The sequence below is a fragment of the Oryza brachyantha genome, chromosome 6 (assembly GCF_000231095.2).
Source record: "Oryza brachyantha chromosome 6, ObraRS2, whole genome shotgun sequence".
NCBI classification, from domain to species: domain Eukaryota; kingdom Viridiplantae; phylum Streptophyta; class Magnoliopsida; order Poales; family Poaceae; genus Oryza; species Oryza brachyantha.
This window is the reverse complement of record NC_023168.2, coordinates 18,169,572-18,190,681: the sequence shown is the minus strand read 5'-3', so window position 1 is coordinate 18,190,681 and position 21,110 is coordinate 18,169,572. Positions and strand designations below refer to the sequence as shown.

Sequence of the window (21,110 nt, the reverse complement as noted above, 5' to 3'; positions counted from 1 at the left end):
AAGCGTAAATGTAGTCATGGTGACCGACAGAAGCATAAGATTGTCCCCCCTTGACCAGTTAACATTTCATAGGCGACATCGTTATTACTCCTGCATAATGATGTCCGTGGATGTAAAGGCGCTACTATTTTAGACTCAAAAGGGAAAACGCCATGGCATGGACTTGGGCGACACCGATCTGTTGGAAGAAAAATTGATCAAAACATAGCATCTTTGGGTGCAGTTGTTGGGTGACCACAGACCAGTGCTTTACCTGCTTGGCCTAGGCAGCGCATGTTCAAATGGCAGGCCAGTTTCACTGGTAGCTGGTACTGAAAATGACGGTTCTGAATTATGAGGCTGTAAAACAGAAATGCCAGTTACGCCATTGCTTGAGAGGCATGACAGAATTTAATTGAAACAGAAGCGCGTAGTTCCGGGACAGAGAACGGAGATGAAATTATTTGGAGGTGGTTTAGTACTTTTCTCCAAATAATTCCCATTCCATAGAAAATGTCAACTCATATTATAGTAAAACATTTGATTGAAGCTTTAACCGGCTATTGGCACACTTAATAATTGGTGTGTAGCCACATGAACACGGGTGTATCAGTATTCACTATTCAGTACAGCATGCACGAGTTTTCGGTTAGACCATTCAATATGATATCCCTTTCATCTTTCACGGCAGATGAATGTTTTGGGGGCAACAATAGAATCAGGCTCGAGTAAAATGATAGCAGCAGAAAAAAAAGGCAGATCACTCAAAATTGGGATGCTTGAAAGAAAAATCAAGAACGACTAGCCATGTAGAAATCTCCTGCACTAAGAAAAACATGTTTTCCCAGTTGCAGATCAATCGGTGAGAAGCCTTCAATGAAATCCACGGTAATCTGCAAAAATAAAGACAAATTAAGACCTGAAGAGTAATTATTCTGAAAAGAGAAGTTAAATAGAAGTTGTAGATTGCTAACCTTGCCATTTCCAGCCTGGAATTCATTCTTCAATCTGGAAATGGACCTTGACAATAGATATACTTTTAATGCATCAAAATGCTCACGGTTGCCTGTTTCATCAAAGAACACACATATTACCAATTACCACACGGAATAAAACAAAGAGAATGCCATGATATTAACAACGAATATACTCCAAGTAAACATATCAGAAAAGGTATTATTTACCAGCAGCATGTTCAAGCAGATCAGGTGTGACCACTGAAGAGCACCTTGCAATGTAAATGACAAACGACATGTCATGTACATTGTGAGACTCCTCACAGATCATTACCTACAAACCAGACAAATGAAAATGGAATTAAGTGTTTTGTATCCATTTCAACTCGTGTCAACACCAATCCTCTAGTGGCCAGTAAACTGCTAACTGAAACAGGGAGAATATCCAAACTCACCGCTTCTGGTGGCGCCACAACCTTTGGAATTAGTGGATTGCCAAGCGCATCCCTTATATACTGATCCTATAAAAAAAATAACAGTAGCTTTCATTAAAGGATGTTCTGATTTATGAAACAAGAAGCAAATACTTAAGCCAATTTAGCTGACCTGTGACTGCAAGATCTCTACCAAAGTATTCTTCTCATCGTCCAAAGGTTTGTAATATACATCAACTAAGTCTGTTGGCTCCAGCTGCGCAGTCTTCCGTAATTTCTGGATTCTGTTTACAACCTGGACAAAAATGTTCAAGAATTATTAGCCCAGATCATGAACATAAAACATATGACTGAGCACCAAATGCAGTAAAGATATACAACATATATTATTTTCAGTAATCCAGGGTGTCATATCCGGAGTACAATACAGAAAAGCTAATTACCTCTCGAGCAACTCCAGCTTCAAACAATGATTGATCAGCTCGAAGATCCAAAACAACTAAAACATCACCTACAAGAAAAACAAAGTAGTGATAATATGACAATATCTACAGATAGTATACAAACTACTCATATGAAGAAACATGTTTATGGCATACCATCTCCCGCAGCATCAATTTCATTCTCTGTCACATTTGCAGGACGCTTAAATTGTCGGATCACCTAAAGGTAAAAGTTTCAGAGAATTAAAGATGCAGCAGGTAGAGGGGAAAAAAATAAGTCCACTAAGTGCAAACTTGTGTAACATCACGTCATTCTAGATGATAATCAGAAAGAATGCCCTCGAGGTAAAACAAATGTCAAATATAATCTTAGAATGGATGTGGTTGCAAACCATTTGCTAGACAGAGGTACGATCTGAAAAGGCCAAAGCAACACCTGGGAACACTATATTTGTATCTTACAATATATATGTAAAAGCAAACAATAATCCAATATAATCTTACCAACGCATCATTGTGAGGGCATACACTAGCACAATTACTAATATTGAAAACTGACATGCAAGCAATCGATTAAATCTTTAAATTAACAGCCAATAGAAGCATGGGATATTACCTTAATATCATCTAGCTTCAAGCAATGACCAAACAATGAAATTTCTCCACTTTGTTCAAAGGCTAAGATTTGTTCCTGTGTCATTTTCTTCACTTCGTTTGACACTTTGCCCATGTCCTTCCCCAGTCTTTTGCCTAGCACACTAAGAAAATAACACAAGTGCTGAGCAATGAATATTAAATGTGCAACATTACTCACACTGTTGGGTACACGTACCTAAAATTGGGTTCTGCCCGCAGAGAAGCATACAACATGGGATCATTACATGGTGTGACAGTCTTAACATTCATTTCTTCCATGACATACTACATAACAGAAAGTACGTTATGTCAAAACTCCACTGAAAAGAACACATCCATTTATAAACGAACACTAAGCGGCAAATATTGAAGACCAAACGATCAATCTCATAACCTCATTGCTCAATAATCAGGATTAACAACTCCTAGAAATATGGACAAGCAGATTCCTTGACAAATATTAATCTCAAGAGGGAGCAGATAAAAAGAGAGAAAGCAATCAATATGGAACATAAAAGTGTGCAAGACAGTGCAAAAGGCAGTCATACAATTCCATAAAGATGACTCAGGCACACTGCTGACAAAGACTTATAAACAAACCTCTTTTAGTTTTCCAGTTATGTCTTCAAGAAATTCATTGTCAGGATGAACCACCACCATCTCCCTGAAACTCAGGTTGGTTAAGCCACTTCGCAGAAATTGAAGATGCCATACAGAACATAATTTTGTGAGGTATCATGAAGCAAAAGGAATACTTTTGTGAGAGGTCCCATAAAGCAAAAGGAATACCAGAAACAACATATATATAAGTGTTTTTTTTAATCATCTGATTTCAACTTGAACCATTTTAAATATATATATATATATATATATATATATATTGTAAATAGAATATATACTTCTTTTATGCACCATATAGAAAAACAAAAAGAATAAGGGACTATAGCATTCTTGCCCCTGTTTTCAACTCCAATTGCGTTTTTTCAAAGTGAAGCTCATGTTTGCCCCTATTCCGTTAAGTCCTCCTAACGGTGTTAAATATATGTATGCCATTTGCAGATTGGCGCTTATTTTTTAAGGATTTTGTGATTTTGCCCCTGTTTTGACATTAAATGTTTTAACATTATTTTAGCTCATGTTTTAACATAACTTTTCACACATTCAGTTTTTAAGAAAACGGTCAAGCATAAGCTTGACAAGAATTGTGGCCCTATTTTGACTTGGTTTTTGACACCTTTAAGGGAACTTAACGGAATAGGGGCAAACATAAGTTTCAGATTGAAAAATCCAGGGCGAAATCACAAAGTTGAAAAGTAGGGGTAAAATCACGATTAGAGTTGAAAATAGGGGTAATAATGCAATTGTCCCAAAGAAGAAAGAATGCAAAAACACCTAACCCACATCAATATTATGCTACAACCAAATAAGTTCCTTAAATTTCATGGCCATCACTTGTAATTTCATTATAAATTTTTAAACAGTAAAATGTATATCACATATCGGTATATCATACAAGTTGTCAAATTCCTAAACGAAATCTCTTTAGATATATTACATTAGGAAGTAAATCATGAGACTATGAACATACTTCAGTGGTGTTTTCAGAGCTTTGTTATGCCGTTCACGAATATTGCGGGCAAGATCAATGATAGTCATCATTCTGTTTACACTTTGCTCAACACGCTCATCTCTCTGATCATGAGGCAAAAAACAATCAACATGATGTCACGAGTAATTCTGGTGGAATAAAGCATAGTTATAGGCTATTTAGATAGAAAGAGTTACCTCCCCAGTTGTGGAAGGGAAACTGCAGAAATGGATGCTATCCTCTGGTTTAGATGACACCTTTCTTAGATTTTGATAAAGAGTTTCAGTAAAGAAGGGTGTAAATGGAGCCATCGCCACACAAGTTGTTACTAGTGCCTGCATTTCATGATTAAAAAAGAATGTCTTCGTGAAGTATACAAGGTACCAGCAAAATATACAGTCTGCATAATCAGGAACTATTAATGCAGAGTACCACATAATATTATGTAATAGATGGTAAGGAACAAGAAAAGATCATTCCAGAGGCTTAAGCTATTTAGCTTATCAAAATTAAGAAAAAGAGAAGTGTAGTAGCAAAAAAATTATCTGCCAACTGGTTAAGCACTATACTTCCAGAAGTTAAACGGAAACGTGCATAAAAAATGAGGAAGGTTCCTTGTAGGGTTCTCAAAAGATGTGAACACGATACGTATAGAATTGATAGAATTTTTTCTCATCAATCCATAGATATTTAAAAAACCGAACTGAAGTAGAAACACTGCACTGCAGGATATACTTACGTGGTAGAGCGTCGAAAGAGACACCCTGCAGTCTTCTTCGCCAGTCCGTCCTTTTAACCGTTTACGGTTGAAACGCACATATATATTAGTAAGATTGTCGATATATTTAACCAAATATGGCACAACCTGCATAGGTAACAAAGGCAAAAATTTACATCAAGTAGCCATATTATAAAAGTAAAAAATCGATACGTCCAGCAAACAAATATCCAGAGATATCGGCTAAGTATTACCAACCGTGTAAAGCCGATATGCATCCATCTCCTGGTGAACAAAACTGACTAGGCTTTCAGTTGCAGAGTTTATCCAGTGATCCAGAACATTGGATGACTTCAGAAGCGAGGCTTGATCTATTGGAGAAAATGCTGAGAGACCTTCAATTTCAAGTCTCTTGGCATTTTGCACAAGAAATCTATAAGCATTATACCATGGTAGGAAGACATCTTTGACCTGCTCAATTTTAAAACACAAAGCTGAAGCATTGTCCTTTTCCTCACAAAAAGCAAATAGAATCCAAAATACGGAGGAAGTGACACTTACAACACCATAAACACCACTTCTTTTGAATCGTAGAGACTCTGCTCGCACAACTGGAGAATTTATCAAATAAAGTCTCAAAGCATCCTGGAAAGAAACGAGCAATAAATTGAATTGCAAATTCTAACTCATGCATAGCATTCAATCAAAAACCTCAAGTCATTTTGCATGTCTTCAGGTAGAAAATGATACAGCATATACACAAAACCATGGGTCATACGTGTGTGAACAATAAATAGCAATAATTCATGTCTTAAACAAGCGCCACGTACCGCTCCATATTCATCAATGACTTCTACAGGCGAAGGATAATTCTTTTTACTCTTGCTCATTTTCTTACCATCCTCAGCTAATACAAGACCATTGCATATCAGATTCTTAAATGCAGGCTTCCCAAATAAAGCTGTTGATAAGACCATCAAAGTATAGAACCTGCAGGATGACATTGAACCATGAAGGCAATAAACATCATTAATGAATATGCATGAGATAAAGCATCATACACATTTTAGAATAAAATAGAGGGGGATTCAAATACTATAGCAGGAACTGAATTTAGTTTTTGGCCACCAAAATCTCACAAATGAGAGAATGTGATAACTGTACAAGCATTACAGAATCTTTTAAATCAATAACACTATACCATTATTATAAATTCACCCCCAAGATGAAATATCAAATACCACAAGATACTGGTTTTTCTCCAAAATTGCAAAATATTTAACCCAAAAAAAAACTACCACAAGAAACTATACACACAAGACATGTAGAACTAATAATGACAGATATCTTCTGAACAAGTAAACATGAATTTAAAGTAAGTGTAACTAATTGTTTGGTCTCTTGCATCACTAATGATTTGTATACATATGTTACAAGAAATAATGTACATGGTACACAATCATGAAATATAATCCAAGACTATAAATGAACTGCAAAAGAAGAAAATACACCCTAAAATTCTTAGTAACTGAGACCAGAAAAAACAGATGTGAGATTTTGTTAAGTGAAACAAACCATCCGCGTGTTTGGTCCAATCCCTCTGCCACAAAGTTGCCAGGAAAATTCTTCTCAAACAATCCACGGTTCTCAAATGGATAATGAATGTAGGCATATGGCATGGAACCACTCTCAAACCAGCAGTCAAAAACCTGAAGAAATCACAAAAATGTTAAGTAAATACCGTTTCAAATAACTGAGACACTCAAGTATTCATATCTGTAGCAGACTAGAAGCTGAGAAGTAGAATTTTCTAAGAAAAATGTTTGTATGCATCAAATGTATAACACTGAAATTAAACAAGCAGAAAATAGCAAGTAGTCTTGTGGCATTCAGCAATTAGCTAATATACATTGCTATTTGTACATAAACCCAAGACTTTTAAAAGAACTTAAGTCCTAGAAAGTAGAACCGACCTTAAGCAAAAACAAGATAATACTTAATGATGCATCAGTTTAAGCAATAATGAAACAAACAGGTGCAAATCAGGCACAAGGATTTCACACCAAGACATTTAGAATACACTTTACTGGTCCTCAGAAGAAACAGTGATTCAAGGAATTGACTGGTACAGACATAACCAAAGAATATCAGTTAAGATTAAAAAAAATGGTACATTTCAAACTACATTCATATTAGAGATCACCATCAGTTACATAAAAGTAGCACTTATAAATAAGCCATCCGGTCTATTATCTAAAACGGGCAGCAATAAGACAAATAGGTGCATTGATACAAGGGTTCCTCACCTAGACACATGTGAGAGAATTGTTTTTCACCAAGCATTAGAAAGTATTGCAAGGACTTTGACTGATATGGTTTAATCTTATTTCGGAAAGGTAATTCAAGAGAAAATACTAAAGCACAACAGTCGAATTGAATATTAGAAGTCACTAGAAGCGATATTTACTGCAAAAAGTAAAGGACTCCTAATTGTAGGTATAAAATATTAAGCAATAACTTACATCCTCAACTCGTTTGAGCACCCCATACTCTGGCCCTCTGCTAGAGGGAATCGTGATATCATCAACATGATGTCGGTGAAGATCATTAACCTGGACAAATTTTAGAAAATAATTTCTTCAGGGCATGCTAGCAATAGCAATTGCTTACTAAAGGGGGCAAAAGAATTGTTGATCAAGCAAAAGCCAACCAACATGAGCATATAACAACTGTTTTGTAAAACTTTTAACTTTTATTTAAAACAGTGGGTCAACCTTGACACCAGATAACCGTTCAAGTTTCTCAATGGAATCCATAACAACAATCTCTTCACCATCTTGGCTGATCCACAGTGGTAGCGGAGTGCCCCAGAATCTACTTCTGCTAACAGCCCAATCTCTAGCACCTTCTAGCCAATTATGGAATCGCTTCTCCTGCATCATTTATTGTTAACAAATAAACCAAGTTAAAATATACCATCCTCCAAAAACATGTTGCTAACAATGTAAATTCTCCAAGAAAAAGAAGTTCCATAACTATCAGTTCAACTATAAATGCATTTAATGTAAATATTGGAAACAGGAAATACTAAGATGAGCAAAACATGGGTTGGGAAAAAGAACTTCACAGAAAATAAGCTTCGCATTGATAAATCTAGGTGATATGCAACTGCAATCAGTGCAGACAAAGTGCATATCCAAATGAATATGGAGTACATACATAGTTAAAGGATTTTTTTTTTCAGATATTCTTGTTTAGAATTCAACAGTCATCTTATCCTGAATCCCCCAGATAAACTATTTACAAAAGTGCATATCCAAATGAATATGGAGTACCTACACAGTTAATGGAAAGTTATCAGATATTCTTGTTATGCAAGAGTAGAAGTCATCAGTCGGTTATCCTGAATCTCCCTGATCAACCTAATACCCTATCCTATTTACAAAAGAGCATTAACTAATAACTGTGTCTGGCAAAGCAAGGAAAGATAGTATACCTTAACATAATCTGGAACCCAATAAGTCTGCTTGTTACATTCCAGCAACTGATCCCTAATCTTTTCAACCTTCACAAACCTACAGAAAAGCTCTTTCAGGCGTACATTCCTCAAATAAAAACAGGTTAAATGCAATAGAAATCAACAACGGGCATAAAAGGCAGATGGACAAAACCAACAGAACTACAAAGATTCAAAAGAAAAAAAACACATTCGTGCATCTGGATGGAATTTAGAACATGAAGTTAAATTGAAGTGATTACTAAATGTGTTACAAGTTAAGATGGGCTGCATTGCATGTGTGCTCTTAATTTGAAACAGGATGATGGAAGGAGAATTATTACTAACCCAAAGAGTAAGTGTAATGAAGACACTGATTAACATATTTACATAGTAGAAGCAGAGATGCTTACCAGCTTGGAACAGCCCGGTAAATAAGAGGAGTACCCGAGCGCCAGCAAAATGGATATGAGTGTTCAATGCTTCCTCTACTAACAAGTCTTCCTTTATCCTGATAACAAAATTTACAATATTCAGAATGAAATCCCCAGGGATATCAAAACAATCCAACGTGTGCAATAAATTTTATTACGATGACCTTGAACCAGTTTCACAGTATAAAATCTAAGGAAATGAAGATAAAAATATGTTGCTATGAAATCAAAGTCGTGTCCATCAGTCCATGGTATGCACAGACATACATTGACTCATTGAGATGCCTTATGATATATACCTGACTTCCTTTTGAGTTTACCCACGTCATTCAAGGTCATGTGGGTAATCAATATGATAGCCATTTTTGAAGCACAACTCGTAATATTATTTCAGTACATACTAGCATGAGAAACTCTGCATCATGCAATGTTTTTTGCACTGGTTTGTAGATAATAGTTCACATAAAAGAGGGCAACAAAAGGCAAATGTGTTATGCATTACATACAATTAATCCAAGAAATACTGAAACAAACAACTTGCCTTAACAGAGCTGATGATATCCTTGTCAGCATCTTTGACATATAGTCCTCTGAACTCAGATATCTTTTCAATAAAGCAGCCGTCATCATCAACAGCAACAACAAGTCCACCACCCTGAATATTAAGCAGACATCATACATCAGGAAAAAAAAAGAATAAAAACAAATTCTCATGACAAATCCACCATAAACCCTCTCCTCTAAACTCACACCCCCCTTACCAATTATTGCAAAATATGCCCTTATATAATTCAACAAAGCTCGACACAGAAAATATATAAAAATACATGTTCTAGACTTCAACACAAGTAATGAAAATTGGGATTATATAGCATTGTACCCCATATTCAGGAATGCATATTAAGTAATTTGACTGGACAAATCTGCCTCAACTCCAAGGCCTTGGCAGCATGGTACTTAGTTTAAATATCCAAACATTAAAGGATAATTATTCCAACCTCAATGATACCAGCAGCAAGACAAACACGGTGATCATCTTCACCAAAAGCAGGAGCACAATGGACAACACCAGTTCCACTATCATCAGTTACATAGTTATCCGCAATCACCCTAAAGGCAGTCTCTTGGAGCTCTAAGAAAAAATCAAACAGAGGAATGTATCTGCAAACAAGAAAGGTAGCAGTTAAAGACAGAAAATGCTTTAAATCTATAGTCCAGATTCCTTGGCTATAGCATTATGACATGTTTAGAATTGTTCTATCAACGCTCAATATAAGTATCAGGTGTAACCAACTACGATATTTGTTTGACCAAAAAACAGTAGGGGCCCTCGTGGTAAAGATTTTATTGATATAATAACAAAAATGCAAAAGCAAAAATAGAAAGAGGAAAATTGCAGATTTTGGATCCAATCCTCTACTGTAAGCCATCTAACTGAACTAAGCATTAGCAGCATTATTGCAAAAAAGGAATGAAAGTTCACCAATCATAAAACTAAAACCACATGAGTGGAACAAATTGTTTGAGTAGTAACACCGGATATGAAAATCATATTACAAGTTATATGGACTATTCAACCCTGCCAAAAAAAAAAAATAAAGCCTGACAAAACCAAACATGGCTAACAATTTAACGAAAAATGTCATCTCCCAGCCATAGCTCTGGAACCCTCAGATCTACTTTCAGAAGATGCAGTTCGCTAGGTGCTGAAATACTTCCTAGTGCAGATAGTGATGGCATGCGTGCAACTTTTATTATGGCGTTGACAACTAATCCTATGAACTATGGAAGTACTGTACGATTAAAAAAAAATGAAGAGCACCCACTTTAGGCCTACTAAGGATGATCCAGGAAACTTTCCCAATAATTCATATGCTTCAGTATCCAGTCCACCCTGAACAACTTCAGTAGTGCTTCCCTTAGAAGGTGCTTGCTTCTTTCCAGATGCTTTTGCCTTAGCTGGCAATTGACCAAGCCTAGATTCAGCAACAACGTACACCATTCCAGTTGACCTGTCCTTGACCTGTTTGCAACACAGTACACATCCTCAAACAGAAGCAAGCATACACTTACAGGCAAAGAATGGTGTCAGCAGTATAGTCTTTTTTTTGGATGAAATGGATGGGGGTGGTCTAGGCATGGAACAGAATAGGAAACTATAATTGATATATGTCTTCTTCTAGACTCCTACAAACAACTTTATCACAAAAAGAAATAAATAACTTCATCAATACACCATTAAGTTAATTACGTTTGTTTGCAAGCAGTAACTGTGCAATTGCAGCTGCTAGATTGACTGGTACATGATTCTCTATACTGATAGATATGGATTAGCCAGGTGTTGCAATTAAAATCTTTGTGGGAAACTACTATTAAACAATAATCACGTATCTGCAGTAAAATGATTATGGATACAAACAAGATAAAGAACTTCAAGTAACATAATGCAGATAGCAATAATCTATGGTGTATAACATTATGTATCTGTTAGTTATATAACATTTAAAGTTCAAAATTTATGAATGTTTTGGAGAGCAGTGAGAATATGCATGGGTTTCTTTACTTAGTATATCAAAACATTTATGTATTATATGCTAACAATATGTAACTCGGCAACTATAGTCAATATTTACAGAACGGGAAAAAAAGCCTAGGCAAATAAAAGAGGAGTACTAACCTTGGCATACACAAGATTGGCATTGACACACAATGCTAAGTTGCTCGGAAGTGTCCAGGGAGTTGTAGTCCATGCAACAAGAGCTGCATTATCCACATCACCAACAATAGGAAAAGAAACCATGACTGCTGGATCTGGGACATTCTATGGTACGATAAAAAAAAAATGAGTCACTACAAATTAAAGTTGCACGTTTATGATCTAGGACAGGAGCAAAGCCAATAACCAACCCTATAGTCCAGCGCTGCCTCAAAGTTTGAGAGTGCAGTTTTGCAGCCTGTGCTGTAAGGCATCACCTGGAACAAGAACAACAGGCCATGACATTTTAACTTTCAAGGGATTCCTCATAGAAAATAAATGGACATTCCTAAACAGAAACAACAGATGAAAATCAATCAATTAATGTAATCACAACAGCATTAGCTACAAAATGAAAATCCACTTTCCATGTAATGCATAGATTCTGCTATTCATTCTCACTGAAATATATAACAAATTGCGATGTACAGTTCCATTTTACACATATAAAAGTTCCAAATTATAAGTAAAACAAACAGTTAGCCACTGTATACTTCTGAATACCATGATATTTCTGGCAGTCTCAGCTTGTAATCGTCTTGTAATAAAATCATAAATATGCAAAACAAACCCCAGACTCAAAATTTTAGCAAGGAGTCAGATCAGAAATTTAACCTTGAAGCCCTTGTAGACGAGGTCTTTCTTCCAGAGCTGCGCGAAAACCCACCACACCGACTCCATGAACTTTATGTCCATGGTTTTGTAGTCGTCCTTGAAGTCGATCCACCTCCCCGTGCGCGTGACGACGGCCTCCCATTCTGCGACATACTTGGTGACGATACTGCGGCAGGTCTCGTTGTACTTGCCGATGCCGAGGTCGAACACCTGCTGCCGGTTCGTGATGCCCAGCTGCTTGTCGATCTCGAACTCCACGGGGAGGCCATGGCAGTCCCACCCGAAGCGGCGGGAGACGTGGCGGCCGCGCATCGACTGGTGGCGGGTGACCACGTCCTTGATTGTGCCGGCCAGGATGTGGCCATAGTGCGGGAGGCCCGTGGCGAAGGGAGGCCCGTCGTAGAAGATGAACTCCTCGCCGCCGTCCGTGCGGCGGAGCTGCTCGTGGAAGGCGTCGAGCTCCGCCCACAGCTGGAGCACGCGCTCCTCCGCCGCGGGGAAGGAGAAGTCCTTCCCCTCGCAGACGTCCTCCATGGCCTCCGCTCCTGAGGCGGCGGCCGCGCGGCGGATGGGGGCTAGGGTTTCGGGTGATGCGGCGGAGGAGGAGGCGGCGGCGGCGGCGCGGGCGGGTAGGGAGGGGTGGGCTTGGGACAGAGAGGAGGGTTTAGAGCTGCAGATCACGTGCTATCTGCGTGCTTCCTTTGCTGTTGCCAGGAAATTTTCATTTCGATCCCTCTACTACTTCACATTTATACTACTGCCTTGTTTACTTGATCGCCAAGAAAGATCTTGTTAATTATTTTTTAGTAATACCAAAATTACCAAATGTTTGTAAGGTAAGGGGTCAGGTTGGGTGATGCTTGATTTTAAAACTTGCCAAATTTTGATACGAGTTTCTAGGGTAGAAAGTCTTGTGGTTACTAAAGGGTTGTGTTGGTTATGGTATGTTTATTTTGTTGCGTCGGTGAATTTTGGTAATTATCAAAATTGGGAATAGTTGAAAATGGTAATAAAGTGAATAAGCAAAATTTGCCCTCTAATTTGCGTATTTTAGATGATAACCCATGTGACTATACAAATGCGCATATCGAAATCCTAATATTTGCCTGAAATAACAACATGATGCACAATACCATCATCCAAAGGCCATAGGATGGACAAATTAAGGACTCATTGGGTTGGATTATGCATTGTGACGTATCACAACAAAAAACAAATAGTGAACAGTGGACAATTAGTATTGTGCTGCTTTAGAGAATGTTAATTGGGATAGGCCTTATATAATCCAACTTGACTTTTATATTGATTTTGTTTTCCAAGTCGTTTTCATTCAGGTTGTCACATCCAAACGAATCCAAATAGCCCAGTTTGTTTGAATTATCATTACATATATATATAAATCGCAATTCGCAAATACATTCGGAGAGAGGCATGGTGTTCCATTTCATCCAAGCACACTTCGCAGATTTGCTTCAGATAACCAGCTCGCTAAGAAGCTAATTAAGAAAAAAAAAATGATAGATGCCTACATCTACGTGCAGTTAGCTCGTCGGCGGCCGGCGTCGAGCTCGATGGGCGGCTCACGGGGTTGCCGGTCGTCGACGCGCTCCAGGTAGAACCGGCTCGGCATCCACACGCTCCGGCGCCACCGGGCGTACTCGCTGAACATCCACCTGCCGTGTCCGCACGGCCGGGGAGCCACGGCCTCGCCCCCGCCGGCGCCGGCGCGCTGCGACAGCATCCATGTCCGGCCAGGCGCGCACTGGTGCAGCGCGCAGCTTAGCCCCGGCGGGAGACGCGCGCAGCAGCAGGTCAGGACCTTCCTCCTCTCGTCCGGCGGCGGCGCGCTCCGTGCCAGCATGCTCCTGGCGACCCTCTTCGCAAGAGGCTGCCGCGACGGCGGCGACGACAGAGCGGCCCTCGCCGAGCGCCTGGGCGCCGGTCCCGTGCTTTCCTCCCTGTCCACCACGCTTCTGCCGCCTCCGCCGCCGCCGCCGCCGATGACGACGGCCGGGAGGCGCAGCGTCGCCCGCGGCGGCTTCTTGATGGCCTTATTTCTCCTCTGCACCATCGCCATCTCCTGCACCGCCGCGGCGAGCAGCGACGACGTCCCCGACCCCGCCGACCTGCCGCCACCCATCGCACCCGGAAAGGGCGCCGCCGCCGGCTGCTGCAAGCCATGAACACCACCACCCGCCAGCGCGCGCTCCACCTCCATGGCAAACCGATCACGCTCCTCCAATCTCCCTCCCCCAAAATCTCTCCTCGCTGCTCTAAGCCTCTCTGAACGTGTCCGCGATGGCGGCGATCGAAGCCGGTGTGCACTAAACATATAGGCGCCTCCTCCGCGCGCGCGCGCGGTCGCTCGGATGCGGTGGTTCGGCGGCGGACTCTTCCCGCGGCGAATCCGTTTTCGCGGGCGCACGACGCGGTGGCGCGCCGGAAAGCGGCTGCGGATGGAGCCGCCCGAACTGCACCACAACCGCATGCCGCTGCCCCCATGGCGGGCAGAATTACGCGTTTGGGATTCGCTGCTCGAGCGCGCTAATTACAGCTTTGCTCGTTCTAAATCCATCCGCCATCAGTTTACACGTCCCTTCAGGGAAAGCGAATTAAAAAATGTGTGTAAACAGGCTTGGAAGGCGGAAAGCGGGAATACGTATTCAGTTCTAGGACAACACGCGTAGCGGTGAAGACGGGAAAGCCTTGAAGCGGCGAAGTCGACGACCCTGCGCCGTCGCCGTCGCCGATGCGGACGCCGATGGGCTTTGCCGTCCGGGCACGCGTGCTGCTCTTCTTCGTGGCGGCCGCGGCGGCCGCCACCGTGACCGCCGATCAGATCTTCACCAGTTCAGGTGACCGCGTCGGAGTCTCGCAAATATCTCTCTTAGATTTCTGTCTCTCTCTCTTGCCCTCCTCCAGAATCCAAACCATCTACCATTTCCTTGATGCGATTTCTTGACGTATATGATGGAATACTTGTCGATTTCGTGATTCTTTTCTTCGATTATGGTTGCCTGATTCTAGCTTCTAGTGTCATGTACATTTACTGGCCCAGATCTAGAACGCTGTAGTTGAAGCCTGTTCCTTTGTGTGATACTGTGATTGTGATCTAAAAAATGTTGTTAGACTGATTGCTGCTACTAACTCCACTTGGCTATATTTAGTTATTTATTTTGTTACTTATTGCACTCTAATTGCCACGGAAGAGGAAAAACATAGGTGAATTGCACTGACTTGTTGATTATGTCAGGTGCACCGTTTGGGCGGAATTCACGCGAGCCGAGGTACCATGTCGAGTTCCATCCTGTCGACGCGCCATTTAATCCAGTAAGTTCGTAATAGGCTTTCATCTGTTTCCCAGTTATAGGGAAATTAGTTTTATTTAGTTGTCACAAAATTCTTACACTGCAATATCTGAACAATTCCCAATCTTGTTAATGTAGCTTAGTAGCCTAGGTGTTGGTAATACCGTAATATAAATACATTGTCTAAACTCAGAGAGATTTGGCCATTCGCTGTGATGAACAACTGATTGTGATATAAGAAATGCTGATTCACCATGCTTGTTCTAGATCATGTGTGTTTCATACTTTCATGCCATTTTCATTAGAAATTCCAGTTACTTTCAGCAATGGTTACCTTTTAGTATACTCCAAGCATACCTCTTGTCATCACAATCAAAAATTTTTATGGTGTACTCTGCAGGAGATTGGCCAGGAATCTGTACCAATGACTAACCATGAGGGGAAACATTATACATGCTTCCTACCAGTTGAGGAAACTAAAACCATGAAGTCGATTATCCCACAGAACGCGTCCAATGTTATCATAGAAAGTGAACGGAGAATTAAGCCAAAGGATCCAGATGAATTGCTGGAAATTCTCAAGGATCAGTGCTTCTACAGGGTGGGATAGAACTCTTTTTCTTTATAATGGATCCCTGTGCATGTGTGCCACTGCCTGATAAATAGATTGACTGAACAAAAACTGATTGTTGCTATTATTATCTTGATACAGCGTGAAGGTTGGTGGTCTTATGAATTCTGCTACTATGGGAGAATCCGACAGGTTCATGTCGAGGGTGAGAAGGTAAGCTGACTCCTCTTCTTCTGTTTATTTTCTTTCTTTTTTTGGTCATATCTGTAATAATTGTATTTTATCTTTGAGATCTACCTTCCTATGTGCACCATCTCAAAATACCTGGGGTGCTTTAGTCCAAGAGCAGCTAACTTTTACAGGAGAGACAAGTTCTAGATGCAGTTACACACTTACAAAATGACAAATAAGATATTTTATATTTAGTTTGAATTCAAAATTCATATCCACACTTTGACTGTAACGAATGCAGCCTACAGTTGCTAGAGCACTTGAACTGCCATGTAAAGTTTGTGTTTTGTTTTGGTAGGTTATTCAAGAATATGTTCTGGGTGAATATGACGCCGATGCAACTGATGCTTACTATGAAAATCAATCCTCTGAGTCTGCTGATGAAGACAATAACATGATAGATACCTCTAAGAGGTACTATACTCTTTTTTCCCACTCTTGTAAATATAACTCTCTTTTTAAATATATTTACCACAGTAGGAGGCTCTCCTGTTTTCGTTCAACAAAAAGACGCTATACTTAATTTGGAGAGTTTAAGTATATGGAAAGCAGATTATATCTGGAAGCTAAGTCCACTTGAATGAATATATCTCTTCATATTTCAGGTATCATGTCCACCTGTACACAAATGGGACTGTCTGTGATCTCACTGATATACCCCGAGAAACAGAGGTAAGAAAAAAAATACTATACTGTTTTGTTTCTATTATGTCGTATCAAGCAGTATGTTTTATCACACACCCTGCCTTCTTTCTACAGGTTAGATTTGTATGTTCAGAACCCACTGTGTTGATTAGTTCAATTAAGGAGATCTCTTCCTGCAAATATGTTTTAACAGTTCAAAGCCCAATGCTTTGCAAGAACCCGTAAGTTGTAATACTTTTTTTCTCAGAATTATCTTTATGCTACATGTTTTGAGCTCATTTTCTTGTTCTGCTTGCAGACTATTTCAGCAAGAAAAACGTACCCTCTCCATTCATTGCAACGAGTTGCTAGCTGAAGCTGGAGATATCGTGGATGATGACTCTCTTCCAAAAGAAGCTCAGATCTCCATCATTCACGATCCAGATGAATTGCATAATTATGCAGCTTATGCTACTTGATTATTCATCAAACAGTGAAGAGAATCATTTTTGGTGCGCAATTGCAATCCAGCAAGCTAACAATGGTATAGCGTGTTCACTGAGCATATATACCATTCATGTGAAGCAGGTTGAGATCATCAGACTAACATTGATCATGGAGGAACATTACGGACGATGAATGCTTCTGTACTAGTAAAGGAAGTACTTCGATTCAGTGTCAAGCTGTAGACAGTAATGTTTTCTTGATATGTTTATAAAAGAAAATCTTGTGATACTGAAAAGTGCATGTTCAAACATCGTTTCACTGCAAAATACTGATATTGCTCTGAAGTGAAGAATAATCTTGTTAAAGCTCGGAGCAAAAGTGCTCGCTTATTTTTGAGTGCAGATCAAGGAAACATAGATGACCAAAGGGGAGATGTAACACCAAGGGGAGATTGGAAAAGGTCAAATGATATTTACAAATGAAAAATAATTTGTGAAAACTTTTATATATGTATTCTTAGTGATTTAAAAGCCAAAGCTAAAAAATAAATTTCAGTAAAAATCCTCCAAATTATCCTAAATTTAAAGTTAAAAATTTAATTTTGGCTTATAAGAAGAACAAAAAGATTTTGATGCAAGTCATAATGCATGTACTCCAATGCTTTGAAAAAGAGGGTTTTTTTTTACCATCGTAGAGATTATCTTATCTGAGAATACAATTTGCAAAAAAAATGTGCTCCCAGATTTCTATATGGCATTAAAAAGCACCCAAAAATAATTTTAAAAACCTTGTCAGATCTCCAAGAAACTTCGAGCTGCTTGGTCAACTGTAGAATGCTTCAAAGAATTGACTTGGCCGAATATATGGTACGGTCTCTAGTCAAACCAAACGTGACACGGTACGATCTCTAGTGATTATCCTATCCAGGCTCTGTATTCGAGTAAGTAGGCAAAATTAACCATGCTTACAGAAATCAAATTAAATCATTTCATGTGCTTTTATAAAATTCATCTAAAATCCAGGACGTGCAGTTCTAGGCTTCTAGCGGCTGCATTAAACGCCCCTGAATATTCCACAGCGACAGACAGGTGGGCCACACCTGGTGGGTCCCACCCTCCATCGCCGGCCAATCGGATCGCAGCGATGTATCCACGCCTCCCATGTGCCCGGGACGCGTGGGTTCAACTTCCAAAATACTACGAAACAAACTCCACCCTCTCCCACTGAAATCGGGACCCACCAATCCTCGGGCCCACATGTCATTGATGGTTCTTGTGGGTACGGAGAATCGCTGGGTTGGTGGAGCTAGCCTTACTCGGAATTAGCGTAAATTGACTTTACTCTTTATTAGTTTATCAGATACTACATTTTTATACGAGAGAGAAGCAAAAACAGAGAAAAGAAAGCAGAAAATAATAATCAGAAAATAGAAGAAGAAACCCAGATCTCTCCACAGTTTCAACGCCTCAAATCTCTCATCCCCAATCCATACTAGGGTGCACGCCTCTCCCTCCTCTCGAAGATTTCTCCACCTCCTCTTTGGTTCCGTTCCTCCGATTTTTTGTTCGGAGAGAGGAGGACAGGTTTCTGCTCTTGCTTCTGTTGATCCAACCGAATCTGGGCCAAGAGGAGGGAGAAGCTTTGTGTGCGGCGGAAGCCACCAATGCGCGGATCTCCGGGGATGATCACCTGATGTAGTTGCAGTCGGATTCTTTTTTTGGTTTTGTTTTTTTTTTCCTGGGCAAGATTGTGTTCTTGGTGCGGTAGATTGGGTGTGGGCTTCTCCATTTGTGGTTGGATTGGATTAGGCATTGGAACCCTTGTCTGCCAATTTTAGCGCATCCATTTTTTGTTCCGTTTTTGACGAGGAATTTCTCGTCGTCGTGTTGGGTGGTTGTTGGTTGATCCAATCTTTGATGCGCGAAGAAGCAGGATGAACACGAATTATACGTCCCTCCCATTGACGTCCATCGAGCTGCAGCCCGGCCAGCTCAAATCCGAGGTCGCCAATGGCGGCGGATACAACGGCCGCGCCAAGATCTCGAAGCAAGATTCGTTCCTGGGCGAGGGGGAAGACGGCGGCGGCGGCGGCGGTGGCGAGCACGACGAGCTGCCGCTCATCGGCGACGGCCCCGCGGGACCGCCCGAGGGCTCCGGCGTGCCGGCCGCGGTGTTCAACCTCGCCACCTCCATCATCGGGGCCGGCATTATGGCCCTCCCGGCCACCATGAAGGTTCTCGGCGTCGCCGTCGGGCTCGTCTCCATCCTGGTCATGGGGGTCCTGTCCGAGGTCACCATCGAGCTGCTCGTGAGGTTCGCCGTGTACTGCCGCGCGCTGTCCTACGGCGAGGTCGTGCACAGGGCGCTTGGCCGTCCGGCGAGCGTTGCGGCACAGATGTGCGTCATCATCAACAATGCCGGTGTCCTCATCGTGTACCTCATCATCATCGGAGACGTGATGTCAGGATCGCTGAAGCACATCGGCGTTTTGGATCAGCTGATCGGGCATGGCGAGTGGGACAATCGAAGGCTGCTGATCTTGGTGGTTCTTGTGATCTTCCTCGCCCCATTGTGCGCGCTCGAGAAGATCGATTCGCTGAGCCTGTCGTCTGCTGCATCGGTCGCCCTCGCCGTTGTGTTTGTGGTTGTGTCATGCGCCATTGCATTGGTGAAGGTCATCGAGGGCAAAATCAGCATGCCGAGGATGGGGCCGGATTTCAGCTCGAGTGCAGCAATTCTGGACTTGCTCGTCGTGATTCCGATCATGACGAACGCCTACATCTGCCACTTCAATGTTCAGCCGATCTACAATGAGCTCAAGGTGAAGACACCTCACAACATGTACAAGATTGGAAGGATCACCACCGTTCTATGTGTCGTGGTATATGCGCTGACCGCGGTATCGGGGTACCTCTTGTTCGGAGAAGACACAGAGTCTGATGTGCTCACCAACTTCGACAAGGATCTCGGGATCAGATTCAGCTCAATCCTCAACTTCATCGTCAGAATTGGGTACATCATCCATCTGGTTCTTGTCTTCCCTGTGGTCCACTTCTCGCTTCGGCAGACGGTGGACTCGTTGATCTTTGGCGAGTTGGCACCCCATAGCAGGAAGAGGATGCTCACCTTGACTGTGGTGCTCCTGGCACTCATCTATCTGGGCTCAACGATGATACCAAACATCTGGGTGGCCTTCAAGTTCACCGGTGCGACGACCGGGTTGGCATTAGGGTTCATTTTCCCGGCACTTGTCGCGTTGAGATTGGACAAGGAAGGGAAGTCCTTGGGGAAGGGAATGAGGGTCCTGTCACTTGTGATGCTGGGTTTGGCAGTAGTTGTTAGCATTATTGGTGTGATCGGAAATGTATACAGCCTGAAGAGCAAGTCTGAGTGATCTATCAAGATGAACAATTTAGTAGGATTAGTGTGTTGCAATGACAGTCAAATACAAGATTGTATTAGCATGGTTAGGAAACACAAGACAGCAGGGTCACTATAGCAAAAGCTCAGATACATTTTCTTTTATCTTCAAAGGTGCATGAGCAATTCTTGAAGGAGTATTTTTGTAGTTTGGACCAGATTCTTTGATGTATTTGTACTTATTCTTACGGTGGATCCTGGGGCATTTATTGGTAAAGGCAGTATAAGATGGTACAAGATGCTGATTCAGTTCGACATGAAAAGGAAAATGTATGGCATTTTTAGGCATTCATAATGAATGTGCTGGACAGCTGGAGTATAGTAGCTCATTTTTCACCGTTGAAACTGTTGGCCAGAAAAAAAAAAACTTGTTTAATTTGCAGTCATTTGAATGTAAACAGAATTCTTTATCCCCATAACTGAATATAAATACTGATATGCACATATTCTTTTTC

The 21,110-nt window shown here is 41.0% G+C and overlaps 3 protein-coding genes across 3 annotated transcripts; 2 read left to right on the top strand and 1 right to left on the bottom strand.

Moving 5' to 3' along the window:
* Positions 1-508: 508 nt before the first annotated feature.
* Positions 509-12,659, bottom strand: LOC102712821 (isoleucine--tRNA ligase, cytoplasmic-like). Its single transcript, XM_006656235.3, has 27 exons — positions 12,055-12,659; positions 11,592-11,657; positions 11,362-11,505; positions 10,511-10,707; positions 9,683-9,845; positions 9,226-9,339; positions 8,664-8,761; positions 8,251-8,329; positions 7,529-7,687; positions 7,277-7,366; positions 6,330-6,463; positions 5,585-5,744; positions 5,316-5,399; positions 5,013-5,225; positions 4,776-4,901; positions 4,234-4,371; positions 4,037-4,140; positions 3,049-3,112; positions 2,645-2,733; positions 2,429-2,570; positions 1,969-2,032; positions 1,813-1,880; positions 1,542-1,664; positions 1,391-1,456; positions 1,164-1,269; positions 954-1,045; positions 509-872 (listed from the first exon to the last, which is right to left on the bottom strand). The coding sequence occupies exons 1-27, from the start codon at positions 12,586-12,588 to the stop codon at positions 771-773; spliced, it is 3,519 nt and encodes a 1,172-aa protein (XP_006656298.1). The 5' UTR covers positions 12,589-12,659; the 3' UTR covers positions 509-770.
* Positions 12,660-14,706: 2,047 nt separating this feature from the next.
* LOC102712916 (protein OS-9 homolog) lies at positions 14,707-17,656 on the top strand. The gene is made up of 8 exons (XM_006657122.3): positions 14,707-14,909; positions 15,308-15,384; positions 15,763-15,963; positions 16,075-16,146; positions 16,463-16,578; positions 16,770-16,836; positions 16,924-17,030; positions 17,108-17,656. The coding sequence occupies exons 1-8, from the start codon at positions 14,804-14,806 to the stop codon at positions 17,265-17,267; spliced, it is 906 nt and encodes a 301-aa protein (XP_006657185.2). The 5' UTR covers positions 14,707-14,803; the 3' UTR covers positions 17,268-17,656.
* Positions 17,657-18,444: 788 nt separating this feature from the next.
* On the top strand, positions 18,445-21,110 carry LOC102712543 (amino acid transporter AVT6E-like). Its single transcript, XM_006656234.3, has one exon. The coding sequence runs from the start codon at positions 19,169-19,171 to the stop codon at positions 20,627-20,629; it is 1,461 nt and encodes a 486-aa protein (XP_006656297.2). The 5' UTR covers positions 18,445-19,168; the 3' UTR covers positions 20,630-21,110.

Bases quoted from the DNA above. Each gene is read 5' to 3' on its own strand.
- LOC102712821 (XM_006656235.3), bottom strand. From the start codon at position 12,588: ATGGAGGACGTCTGCGAGGGGAAGGACTTCTCCTTCCCCGCGGCGGAG. The intron at 7,688-8,250 runs GTATACTATCTT...TAAATGATGCAG, and splicing joins GGGTTCCAGATTATGTTAAG to GAGAAGCGATTCCATAATTG. The intron at 7,367-7,528 runs GTTGACCCACTG...AAATTTGTCCAG, and splicing joins AACGGTTATCTGGTGTCAAG to GTTAATGATCTTCACCGACA.
- LOC102712916 (XM_006657122.3), top strand. From the start codon at position 14,804: ATGCGGACGCCGATGGGCTTTGCCGTCCGGGCACGCGTGCTGCTCTTC. The intron at 15,385-15,762 runs GTAAGTTCGTAA...TGTACTCTGCAG, and splicing joins TCGACGCGCCATTTAATCCA to GAGATTGGCCAGGAATCTGT. The intron at 16,147-16,462 runs GTAAGCTGACTC...TTGTTTTGGTAG, and splicing joins TTCATGTCGAGGGTGAGAAG to GTTATTCAAGAATATGTTCT.
- LOC102712543 (XM_006656234.3), top strand. From the start codon at position 19,169: ATGAACACGAATTATACGTCCCTCCCATTGACGTCCATCGAGCTGCAG.